At 35.0% G+C, this 12,734-nt stretch overlaps 2 protein-coding genes across 2 annotated transcripts; one reads left to right on the top strand and one right to left on the bottom strand.

Moving 5' to 3' along the window:
* Positions 1 to 922: 922 nt before the first annotated feature.
* LOC125190234 (uncharacterized) lies at positions 923 to 4,339 on the top strand. Its single transcript, XM_048087480.2, has 6 exons — positions 923 to 1,193; positions 1,299 to 1,349; positions 2,380 to 2,431; positions 2,516 to 2,574; positions 2,717 to 2,762; positions 3,999 to 4,339. The coding sequence occupies exons 1-6, from the start codon at positions 1,068 to 1,070 to the stop codon at positions 4,139 to 4,141; spliced, it is 477 nt and encodes a 158-aa protein (XP_047943437.1). The 5' UTR covers positions 923 to 1,067; the 3' UTR covers positions 4,142 to 4,339.
* A 2,220-nt stretch (positions 4,340 to 6,559) lies between these two features.
* ZFP8 (zinc finger protein 8) lies at positions 6,560 to 7,779 on the bottom strand. Its single transcript, XM_048098006.2, has one exon. The coding sequence runs from the start codon at positions 7,507 to 7,509 to the stop codon at positions 6,745 to 6,747; it is 765 nt and encodes a 254-aa protein (XP_047953963.1). The 5' UTR covers positions 7,510 to 7,779; the 3' UTR covers positions 6,560 to 6,744.
* Between the last annotated feature and the right edge of the window lie 4,955 nt (positions 7,780 to 12,734).

Consider the following 12,734-nt stretch of genomic DNA (forward strand, 5'->3'; position numbering starts at 1 on the left):
TTATGTGATCTTGCATTTGATTTTAGAACTCGAAAATTATATATTTTGCGATGATGATTATGTTTGTTGTGATGATACATTTAATATTATGTTTTTCAACATAAAGTCCATATTCTATTAAGGTGTCTCGGGAGTAGATGTGGAAAAATAAGTATTCATGTTTATACCCTTCTACATTTTTCTTATGTTGAGCCTTTCTTATTGTTTTGTGATGATAATGATATTAGTGGTGATAATGCATTTAATATTGTGTTGTTTCAACATAAGTTCCATATTTTCAAAATACTAATCCGTGCATCGCACGTGTGTAATACTTGTGTTGTAAAAATGCCATGTAAACTGCGAACTTGTTCAGTCAAAACGAAAGCATAAAATAAAATACACTTTCTTTCATAAACTCAAACACTCCAACTTTGAGCAGGTCCAATTCGATCAAATTGATGCACGAAAAAAAGATACTTCCATCATCATGATTTCATCATAAACTAATCAGTCGCAAAATTACTTTAGCTACATAGAACTCCACCTAAAACATAAACGAAAAAGTCGATCAAACAAAGAGTGGAGTATAATTTTTTATGATAGTTTTGATTAATATATAGAATTTGTATTTGTAGAAGATGTGGTAATGTTTAACATTCTTTTCCGAATTGACTTTTTGTGTGTCAATACCATAAATTATAAATTAAATCAATAATAAATGCCTCATAATTATTTTAACCTTTCAAATTATATCAATAACTGCATATTTTATAGGTCAATTAATAAAAAATAAGTTGAACTAAATAAAAAAATTTAAAACTAAAACGACATGTAGTATTTTGTAGTGACCTCTACAGGTTTTTCTATTTCACATTTAAGCGGGCCTTAATCGTAGAGTATTAAGATATTTTGAGGCCCAAAGCCCATAGTAATGATGATGAAAACCTTCAGCTGGAAATGAATTCCTCATTGAAGTTGAATTCACGAATTTTCGAGTGCGAAGAGAGATGATTGTTTAGATCAATTGCAAGGAGAGAGATACTTGTTGATCAATTGGAAGGGGAGAGGAGTTTGTCGATCAATTGATGGGGACGCGGGAAGTGTACGAAGAGAAGCTGCGACGAGGTAATCTCATACACGATCCCACCATCAAACCAGGCCTCGGCACCGCCCGTTGCCCGCGCTGCCTCTCTCTCTTAAATCCTGCTAAGGTACTATCTCTCACTCTCTCTGTGTGTGTGTCCACGTATACTTGTATTTGGCGATGCCGGTCAGCTGTTTGATGAAATGTGTCCTTAACTATTTTTTTGGAGCAGGAGAAATCGGAATGGGAAATCGCACCGGTTCTGCACGACGCCACTAACGTGGTATGTGCGCGGTCTTTAGTAATAGCTGTTTTGATGCTTGAATTGCTTTTTTCTATACTAGTTTGATTTTAGAATGGGGCGAATGATTTCTGTAATGGATTCCGTTTCATATTTCTATATGTTCTTCTTATGTTGTGATTGTTAGTTTAGTTCCCGAGTTTGGTTAAGTAGCTAGTTTAGTAGTATATGACAAGTATCAGCAGTTAGGTAGTAAATGTTGATTAATATAATAGGATAAATGAGAATGATAGGAGTTATGTAGCTAATGAATCCTGATCTATTGTTCTTTGTACACTCCTTCATGCTCCTTGTGTGATCATTCGGTTTTTCAATCAGCAACTTCTTGTCCATGACTCCAAGTTCTGCTAGTTTCAGTAATCCCATCCTACAAAGATGCACATGTGCAGCATTACTCTGATATATTTAGATGGGCTCTGAGTCACTAGGTTTTGCACGGCAACATCTGTACTTGGTAATAATTTATCAGTTCTTATCTGGGTGTTGAGTCCATACAAGTAAACTGATTTGCTTCTCTTACTTATTATTTCTTTGAAGATATGAATCTACGATTGCTCTTAGTGAGATAGCTGCACGGCTGCGCCTACTCCTGCTGCTGTTTGCCTTTTAAAGTTTAAATGGAGACACTGTCGATTAATTTTATTTAGATGTTCTCATTGTTTTTGTACAAATTCATTCTGGAGAGTTTGCAATTTGATATTGTATTAAATATTGGTGGTGTAAGACAAGATACTCATGTGCTTTCCTTTGCTAAAAGGAGTATATCTGCCTGAATTCTTCTTTTAAAGAAACATATGCATATCATAGATCTGGGCAGCTTGTCATGTTCCGATTCTGATAGTAGTTTCTTACCTTCACATTTACAAACTGTGGATTCCTATGCCTAAAAATGACATTATGAATTTGTGTATGTGCACATACATGAACATCCACATGTATATAATATACACGTCCTCACTCTCCTTGACAATCATAACTGATATTATCCAATGAAATGCACTGTTCTGAATAGGCTGGCTATGGGATTGGTGGTTTGCTCAGTGCAATTCATGGTTTTAACACAGGTAGACCAATTCCATCTATTCACTCATTCAAGTGTTTCTTTGTCTATCAGCTTATCTCATTAACCTTCGATGATGTCTTTCTAGGAATTCCTTATTTCCAAAACCGTGTGAAGGGGCCTAAGTGGCTTCCCTTTGTTATTGGGGTATGCTATGTTTGCTTTTTCAGTACTCGTGTCAATGTAATAAATACATTATTCTGCTACGAGCAGCTAATTCCTCCCCCCTCCCCAAAAAAAAAACAATTTTGTATGAGATTTATAATCTTTCTGCCTTTCCAATTGGCAGGTTCCACCTCTTTTGATGTACTCTGCAGCTAGTGCTGCGTTTGGAGGTTTGTGTCATTTATAATCAGATAATTACTACTACTATTTTACATGTGCTTTCTGTAATATCAATATTTATATGCTTTGTAGCTTAATTCTTCTCCTTTCCTGCAAGATTTGAGCCACTGAATAATATCTGCAGCATATATCTTTTTCTTTGAATATAGTCTACTTGACATAGAACATATAAATGTAATAAAACGAGTGAAAATCAGAGATTCTCCTACTATAAAAGTTACTAATGGTTTTCAACATATTTAAAACTTGTACAGTAGTACATAGGAATATGATCTTCATGTATAACTAAAATATAGTTAGAGCTAGGAAGCATGGCGACTACGACAAATTACATGCATGATACAGGGTAGTAGCCGATATGTCAAATATTAAGAAATAAAGATACGATATGTCATAAATACTTTTTAAGGTGTAAAGAATCCATGATTCAGAAAATATGCTGTAACCACATAATCTATGATAAAATTAAGCAAATAGTGTTTAGGATTTAGTTGCTGTTAGCGTCCAGAGAAGAAAGTGGATGGGCCTGGTGATTCCAGCGGCGTGAGGCAGCGGAGATTTCAGAGGAGGCTGATGTGAGAGGAGATTATGCGGAAGCAGAGATGAGAGGACTTCAAACACAGATGCAGCGGTGGACGGCTTACCTAGTGGTTGGAGTTAGATGGGAAGTGGGTTTAGGATTGAGAGGATGTCAGGATGGTTCATTTGTGAATGTCTGAAAGGAAGGCAGTGGCGGCAGTTTTCTAAAAACATAGGGTTTCGTTGAGAGGATGGTTCATTTGTGAATGTCTGAAAGGAAGGCAGTGGCAGCAGTTTTCCAAAAACATTTGACCGTAATAAAACGTATTTAAAACAAAAAAAATACATGGTAAAATATTATATATACCCCCAGGGGGATGTATTTTGCACTTTTTTTTTTTTTTTTTGCATTTGTCCTTGGGACTTCCCTGGATTAAGTACATGGACCTGGGGGGCATTTCCATGCTTCACAAGTAAAAGGTATCAACAAAATCTCAAAGGAAAGTTAATACTCACAACCCCGACAGCTATCGTTTATGTACCACATCCCAAAGTAGCATCCCAGAAAAGAAGACATAATCTATTTAGCTCCCTTTAGGTACTAGGACCATACACTACCTCATTCTCATCACATGCAACTGTTGTCTTTTTCTGAAAGCCTTAACAATAATTTTTTCAGAATGATTCATTTTCGCCTTAATTCACAGGCTATGCACTACCGAAGCTCAGTCAACTCATTGTGACATCTTATTTGGCTTCTTCAAGTGTTTCCCATTATGGCATTTCATTGCTTACAAGACATATTGAAGACAATCACATCTCTAGAGTTCAACAGAAGCAGCTTCCGTGATTGGCTGGAGGGGTTTAGAATCTTAGCTACTCTACTTGGTTCTGTTTTGTATTTTGTGTATCATGTAAATTAATAAACATAACAATTTCTGTCTGTTTAACTGGCTTGCACACTCAGCTGTTTGATCTGCCATTTGAGGCCATATGATGACCATATCAGATTTAAGAAATGTTAACAAATTAAATACTGCTTCGCATTGCTCTTTGGTTATTTTGAGCATTATACATAATTTGTAACATGACTTGTACTAGCACAAGAACCGGCCTTTTTCCTTTTAAGTTTTCTGTCTGTAATATATTGCCTTTTACTGCTGTTCCAGTGATACAATCGACATGTTTTGCATTTCAATTTCTTGTGTGTGTTGGTACGTGGTAACACTAGACCCCATCTATTTCAACCAATGTTGGTGTATTTTGCTATTTTCTGGCAGAATAAGTGCAGTCAGGTAGGTAGTATGGAAATATTTATTAGGTCTTGCACTAATATTGGTGGTACTGATCTTGATATATCACAAAGCTTGGCTATTAAGAGGTAGGTAGAATTGCTATAAATTTACTGTGATCAATGATATTGTTTATATGTTCTAGGTCAGTGTTAGTTACATGGTTGAATTCCAAGCCGTGCTGCAGTTATAATCTAAGTTATACATTCAATTTCGTGCTTTGTAACTTGAACTATATGATTAGTATTTACTAATGTACTTCTGCTGTCCTCTGTAGCATAGACTGGTAAGAGAAATTAATTGCAATTATGGAATAGTTGTAAAACTCATTTGTGTCCCGCTTAATAAATGTATATGCAGTTGGTATTCGTGGCGAGACTTCTGAAGCGCGTCCCCTACAGATGCAGTGAGCAGAGTTTTTTACCGCGTCCGTTCTGACCTGATGAGAAGTCTAGAAGTTTCATCTTTGACATAATCTATGCTGGTGGTAAAGATTCTTATTATGTTTTGAAAGAAAATATCTCAGGTCTCCGCTGCTTATGATGTGCATTCTGCTGGTGTTGGTGATATAGCGTTGCCATGAAACGAGCACTCTACTGCTGTTCGGGTAAGTGCTTTATGAATATGATATGGTAGACGGAGAAATAACATTATGTGTTGTGTTGAAGATGAGTGGATATGTTCCCACCCATCCTATCCATTGGGAGGTTAAGAGTGTTAAAGGTGTCAACCTCGTTTATAAGGTTGTGGTCCAACCAATTGTTGCTTGAATCCCAGTGGTCTGTGTTAGAGGTGTTGTGGTCCTAACTTCCATAATGCATTCTACTCTTCATATGTCTTTGTTCTCCTCTTTATTTGTCAACTTTTTCGCTTACATGTGTTTCTGTAGGTTTTCTGTCATCACCAGACTATTAATTCGTGGGCCTTCAGATAATTGGCCTGGATTCATCTCTCCCTCTCTCATTTGGTAAAATTAAACCCCTCTCTTATTTGAATTATTATTCCCTTATGCACTGTGTTCTTGCTTCTTTTTTTGGTCTCTTTTTTTTGGGTATCTGCAGTGGGGTAAAGAGAGGTACCATAATTGAAATTATGTCAGGTCCATCCAATTCAAAATCTAATTACATATACAACTATACAAGCCCTCTCATACACCTCGATGCGATGGTTTTTTATCTTCCACTTCAAGTATTTGGCTAAATATTCTAATCTAACCTAAAAAAGCATTTGTTTTCAAATTTAACCCAATGAACGAATAGGGACAAAAATATCTACCTAAATTTGATTTTCTTTTCAAATATAATCTGAATTAACTTCAGTCATAAAAATGCGATATTTCGGCTGCTAGCTTGATAACAAGGTGTCGAAAAAGTGACCCAAGTTAGATTTGAGAAGAAAATCAATTTATTAGGAACGTTTGTCAATATTCATTTACTGGATTAAACTAGGTTAGTACTACTACACGTAATTCGGAATAGAAATATATCTAAAAACGTTACAGCATGACTAGAAATGGTTTATGATTTGGTAGGTTTATGTGAGTCATTCTTTTCCCAATAATTAATAAGCATATCGACATATATCCGTTTTCTAATAATTCAGATGTATATGCACCAAAATAATAGAGGTTTTAGGTCGATAGATAAATCAACACTTGGCCCTTGTAGTGTACTAATGATAAGTGAAAATAAGTGAGAGTCGAATCATAGACTAATATTATTTGCTCCAAATATGAAACCTTTTTATGACATTAATCCTAAATCGCATGGCACGTGTCATTTCCGAAACAGGCCGTGGCATAAATGTACATATATATATGCTAATTTATTGTGATCTAAACAACATTAACGATTGTATTAATTTTGTAAGAAACGCCCATAGAGGGGGCCGGCTAGAATTAACACATTTGAATTTATTTTGAATCTTTACAGGTATTTGAATCACTAGTGTGATGGAGTACTTAGTTGAGACAAGAATTCTTGAAAATAGAGTAATAATAATAAAAAAAAATGAACGAAGTAAATAACCGAGGAAGTTAATTCATTTACACACTAGTATGAATTCTTGTAAATAAAATCAAGAATCTGAGATGATGTTATTCCTCGAGAAATAAGCAATTCATTTATATTTTCCCTCTTTTTTTTTTTCCAAGAAAATCCAGCTAAAGATGCAAATCCAAACTCACATGTTCTTGCATTTGAGCCTTTGATTCGTATCCAAACCGCAGCTGAGAGGCTGGAATGCTACTGATCGACGATGGTAAGGCCCTCATCTCCAGTGGCGTCTGCGGTGTTTGCTGGCTGCGGCCAGCAAACGCAGCCGGAGCAGCAGCAGGGACCCGCCAGAAGGCCAAGGGGCTGCAGCTGATCGGCTGCTGCTGCGGCTGCGGCTGAGCGGCGGTGTTTGCGTAGCTGCCATAGATCCTGCTGGTGGCGGTGTAGGCGCTGCTGGATGCAGCGCCGCCTCCACCGCCCCAAGAGTGGTAAGCCACTGGCAGCGGCGGTGCTGAGCCGAGGCGGCTGTAGTTCATTAGGCCGTAGACGTGAGAATCAGCCAAGCTACCATGCAGCATTGCTGACTGCAGATGAGCTCTCTTGGCTTGCTGCCTCTCCCTCTTGTGGGCGTTTTGGTGGCCGCCGAGGGCTTGGGAGGTGGGGAAGTTTCGGCAGCAGTAGTGGCACTCGAATTTCCGGCTGCTGCCTCCTCCGTTGCTGGCCTCCGAGTCTTGAGTGCTGTTGAGGTTGTTTTCGTCGTCATTGGAGTCTGAGGGATCGTCCTTTGGGGTTTTCTTGGTGCCCAATTCTTGGCCGAATAGTCTTATTCCACCGGCGCCCTTGTCGCGGGGCGCAGAGCGGATGAAGGGCAGCTGAGAGAAGGACTCGACGCTCATGAAGTCTCGAGTCTCTCTCTCAGATGCTTTATCCATATGGAGGAAGTGGGAGTTTTCCTTTTAGGCAAGGGTGGGAATGGAGAGAATTTGGAAGAGGAAGGGAAAAGAAAATGTGAAAGAGGAGTAGAGTTGTTGTATATGGGGGTGTTAGAAGAGGATATGGTGGGGCTGGAGAAGGAGTGGCCGCATAAATTTTACTTTAAACATTCTTCTATTCTCGTATCATTCATACACGTTAGCCTGTATAAAATACACGATACTATTATCAATACTATACACACATTATATGGAGTCTAGAGAAGTAAGTACTTGTTTAGGTTATTTTCTTAGAGGGAGGGGTGTTTTTCTACACTTGTAAATAGTTTCTTGATTGTGTTTCTGTAGTAGGTGAGTGCAATACAGTAGTGATAATTGATTACTTAAACACGAGCCCTATTATTTATGTACAATAGCAAGGACACAAAGAACTAGCAAAAGTCATCAATGTAGGTTAATTATTGGGCCCTTATTTGTTGTTTTTCCTGAAAAAAACGGCCAAATCCAACCACCAAAAATTGATTCTTGTCTGAATATCAATCACGTTGATTTATAAAGATGGGAGTATGTGGAATAGTTTTATTTTTTGGCTTTTTTAGTCCATTAAAGATGTACTGGTATTAATTAGCGAAGCATTACTAGTAGGGTTTGTTTCTTGAATTTAAACAAGATATTCACCGGCCATCTCTCTCTTCTCTCTCTCTCATGTGCAGGACCATGTAGAAAGGCATTGTTGGGTAGTTCTTATTATCAAGTTGGGTGTTTTTCTAGTATATCTTGGAACCTTTCCTTAAAGTGGTCCAAAAATGTTAGCAAACATTACTTCCATGAAAGAGATGTCTAATGGGAGTTCATCATTATCTCTCTCCTCCTGCACCTCCTCTCACCAAGTACCCCCTCTCTCTCTCTCTCACACACACACACACACACTATCACTTGCAGTTTGGCTTTCTTGTCTTTTCTTCTCATATATATAATGGTCCATGATGTTTTCTACTGTCAAACCCTCCCATTTAAACTATCAAAACTTCTTCCAAGTTTCTTGTTGAAATACAATCATTTATAATACCCTAATCTGCCTAGTGATTAATTAATTGAGATTTTCTATTGAATTCTAGTATCATATGCTTAGATCAAATAGTATAAATTTAATTTCATTATAATCAATTCTACAGTTTAGTGTAATTTAAGTAAGTAATAATTAGAGAAGAATTGAATGTTTCTGACAGGAAGAAGACATGTGCAGTCAGGGTGTTTTTATGGCTTTTCATCATTGCATAGTTATATGAAGTTTTTGTTGTCATTTGTAATTCAAATCAAATGGTATACATATTAGGGAATTTCACCTAATGTTTTTACCTCTAGATGTACTTGTTTTTATGTGAAAAAAAAACTGTAGAAAATTACAGATTTGATCTAAAAGTTTCTGAATGTCATCTTCACAAGGAATTTTTTACAGCTTTCTAACTTTCACTACTTCCAATATGCAACTACTTGATGAGCAAAAGTTTATGCTCAGAGAAGGGCTTTCTCTCTTTATCTCTCTCTCATGAATTTGTGGAGTCGTTGATGCGTGCTTGACCCATTATATTTTTGGCAATTATTCTTGGTTTGTACACCACACTTACATACTAATAATTCAAGCTTTTTTGGTATGCAGTTTGAAGACAAGTCGTTGTCCTAAATTGCTTTGGGTTATCATAGGATTTTAATTACAATATATATATGTACCGTGTGTGGTTTAAGGGTGATGCAAGTGTCCCCATTTGGATTTGCAGATTCAACTTACATGGGGGTGGGGGTGGGGTGGGGGGTCCTTTCTCTAGTCATGCAATAGCTAGCCAACCTTCATTCATGCAAAACCCTTTCTTTTCACCACTAAAGTTGCATTCTTTGCACCTCACAAGGGGACCAGTGTGTTTAAGGACTCTTTTGCCCTCTCCAAGACCTAGCTATTGACAAATATAGATAAGGCAGACTCCCTCCGTTCCATGTTAATAGATTCATTTTTCTATTTTGGGAAGTTCCAAGTTAATCATTTCTATTTTTGTCAAAAAGTAATTCTTATTTTTACTTTATTCTCTCTTGCGTTTTTCACAATCCATTTAACACACTATTCTTAAACTTCGTATCGAAAAGAAATACCTCTATTAATAAAGAACGGAGTAATAGAGTCATTTTGCCATTTTGGTACGTTCCATAGTAATAGAGTCATTTGTCTTTTTTAGTAAAAATCAACACATATTTTCACACATACTTTATCATCTCTTACTTTTTTCTCTCTTCATCTCTTGCCTTTTTCATTTTCCACTTTATTCTCTCTTTACCTTATTCACCTAACACAATTTTTCTTAATCTTCGTGCCGAAAAAAACACTTCCATTACTATAGAACGGAGGGAGTAGTAAACAGATTATAAAAAAAGAATTCTTATTTTCAGAAAACGAAGTGAGTACTAGATCATTCTGTACTAAATCATTCTGTTCCGAATTTGATTCCTACTGATTTTCCTTTTAAAATGTTACTTGCACACTACTACTATTGTTTCTCTTGTGCTATTATTTTATCTATATGCCCTTTTTTTCTTATTTACCTACATTTTTGGTTTCAAATTCACTTGCACATGAAGTTCTCTTATTTTCTATTTTACTCATACTTTAATTTTATTTAATTTAACAATTTCCACTTTTATTTTTCTATTTACATCTATTAGTATTTTACTTATTATATACTACATGATTTTTGGTCTTATTTTTTAATTTACTCTCAATTATCTTTAATACTCGTTTTTTTTTCGTTTTACATGCTTTTCATATACATTTCTGAATTTTTTTTTTCTTATTTTCTCATTTACTTATAGTTTTTTTCTAATTTACTTCCATGTGATATTATTTTTTCTCTTATTTTTTCTATTTAAATTCTACTTCAATTTTACTTAAATGCACGAACTTCTCTTTTATTTTTCTATTTACTTCCAATTAAATTTTACATATATGATCTTTTCTCTTGTTTTCTATTTTATTCTCAATTTTATTTTCTTATTTACTACTAGCTTTCTGTTTTTTGTTTCACACACGTTTTACTCATACTTTGAAGAAAAACTTTCAAACGTGCAATTTTAACGACAACGATGATATGTGTTTCTAATTTCCATCACTCGTTAGTTATTTTTATGATTTGTCTCTTGTTTCTCTTTTCTATCACTGCATTTCTTTACTACTCATAATACCATATACTACTATTTTCAATGATATTGATGCCAAAAAATACTCCAAAACTTGTAACTTTTTTAAAAGTGAATTGGGACTCCCAACGACAAAATTCTGGCTTCGTCACTGAGTGCATGTGCTGGATCATAGTTACGATTTATGACATGGCGGACGGTTCTGATTTTGAATAGGCGGTTAACCTTGTTATGGCATTTCTAATGCATTTAGAGTTGATATTATGGTGTCGGTCGGAGAAGGAAACAAGTCGCATAAACTGTAGCCACGTAAGCCAGATTGAATAGATAGGAGTGCACCGTTTGTATGGCTTGGATGAAATAGTAAGTATAGTATATAGTTAGTCTCATCGGTTAGTACACCAGACGTGACAAACATCCAACATATGCAATTGTTCTGTCCTTTCCTTTTAATTAATGTTGCTAACCAGAGTATTTATAATCTCCACCTAAATTAGGCCCCATTTCTTTTATTGCATTAGAATTTCATATAATGCAAAATTCAGACATGAATTAATTAATTAGCAGCTTACAGGTTATGGAGTATATATATAGGTATATAACACACACACACACACACTGTTCAAGTTAAGTAAGAGTTGATGACTTAAAAGTTAAATAGTTCAAAATTTAGAACATGCCTCCTTGATTCGCGGAATTTTTTGCATTTATTGTGAATAAATATACTTAACTGATGATCTCAAGGCGATCATTTGGTCAAGACAAAGTACAAATTTACCAGTGATGTTTTTTTATTAATTTAACCTAATTATGCATTCATCAGTGAATCCTATTTTTAGATTAAAAATTGATTTACATTAATTTGAAAATTAGAGGTATGATTTTTAATTGCTCGTTTCAATTCAGGAAATGATTCAGTAAATATAATAATAATAATAATAATAATAACAATAATAATAATAATAATATTCTCGATAAGATAATTCATAGGAGTACTATGTTGACATCATGACGATTTTTAGTATGTGTATAAAAATGAGTAATTTGTATTGTTATACAAAATACCGTAGATTGTATTACTGCTGAATTTATTAAACTAAAAATGCAGAATTGCATTAACTCAACAATATATATACTACTGTACTAATACTAAACTACGTATATATAATTAATAATCCATAATTATATAACAAAATTTATGAATAATACAGATACCGCGGAATGGCTGAGATTAGTTATATTATCATATACTAATATTTATATGCAAATTAAATGGGAAGTAGATATTCCGGTGGGGTGGGTTATTAATTGATACCATAGTAAATAAGAAGAAGAGTATACAAGTGGATGAAATAAAATAGGAGCCCACTCACTAATATCCAACAAACTATTTAGTTATAAGGGATCAATATATTCCAAAAATGTAATATAATATAAATTCATGTATAATATTTATTTTTTGCAACACATGTCAATTTATATATATGAACAGAAAACAACATGCCATTGAACTATCTTTAAAAGCTTGATGCTCAATGATACATCAGTATAATTGTCTGCAAACTGATATTTTAGGACCACCCAACACGTTTCTTTATCAGATGTTTCCATCAACCCTATAATCATGATTTATTTATAATTAAATCAAAATCCTTTTTTCCTAGTAACTTGCAAAATTATTGATTTAGCTATAATTATTATGCACGCATGTCTGATACATAAATTATTAAGATGGTACAGCTATGATATGAAAAAACTATTAATATTTACATTACTATATGTATGATAAAGTAGTACCATTGAATTAATTTTATCGACTAGGGTTGTGTGCAGTGGCGAAGTCATGAGTTCCTAACAATTTAAATTACTTAATTTAAACTAGCGTGAAAGTGTCGGGATTAATGAGGTCGGGAGTTTGGGTCTATTAACGAGAGTCGATAAATATTTTTAATTTCTATTACTCATCCTCTAATTATCTCTTTGTAGTTACCGGTGGCATGGAGCCCTACCAGTTCATTGAATTATAGCTAGAATGGTGGTGA

Source organism: Salvia hispanica, chromosome 5 (genome assembly GCF_029641045.1).
Source record: "Salvia hispanica isolate PSC_SH4W2 chromosome 5, Shi_PSC_v1, whole genome shotgun sequence".
Taxonomy (NCBI): domain Eukaryota; kingdom Viridiplantae; phylum Streptophyta; class Magnoliopsida; order Lamiales; family Lamiaceae; genus Salvia; species Salvia hispanica.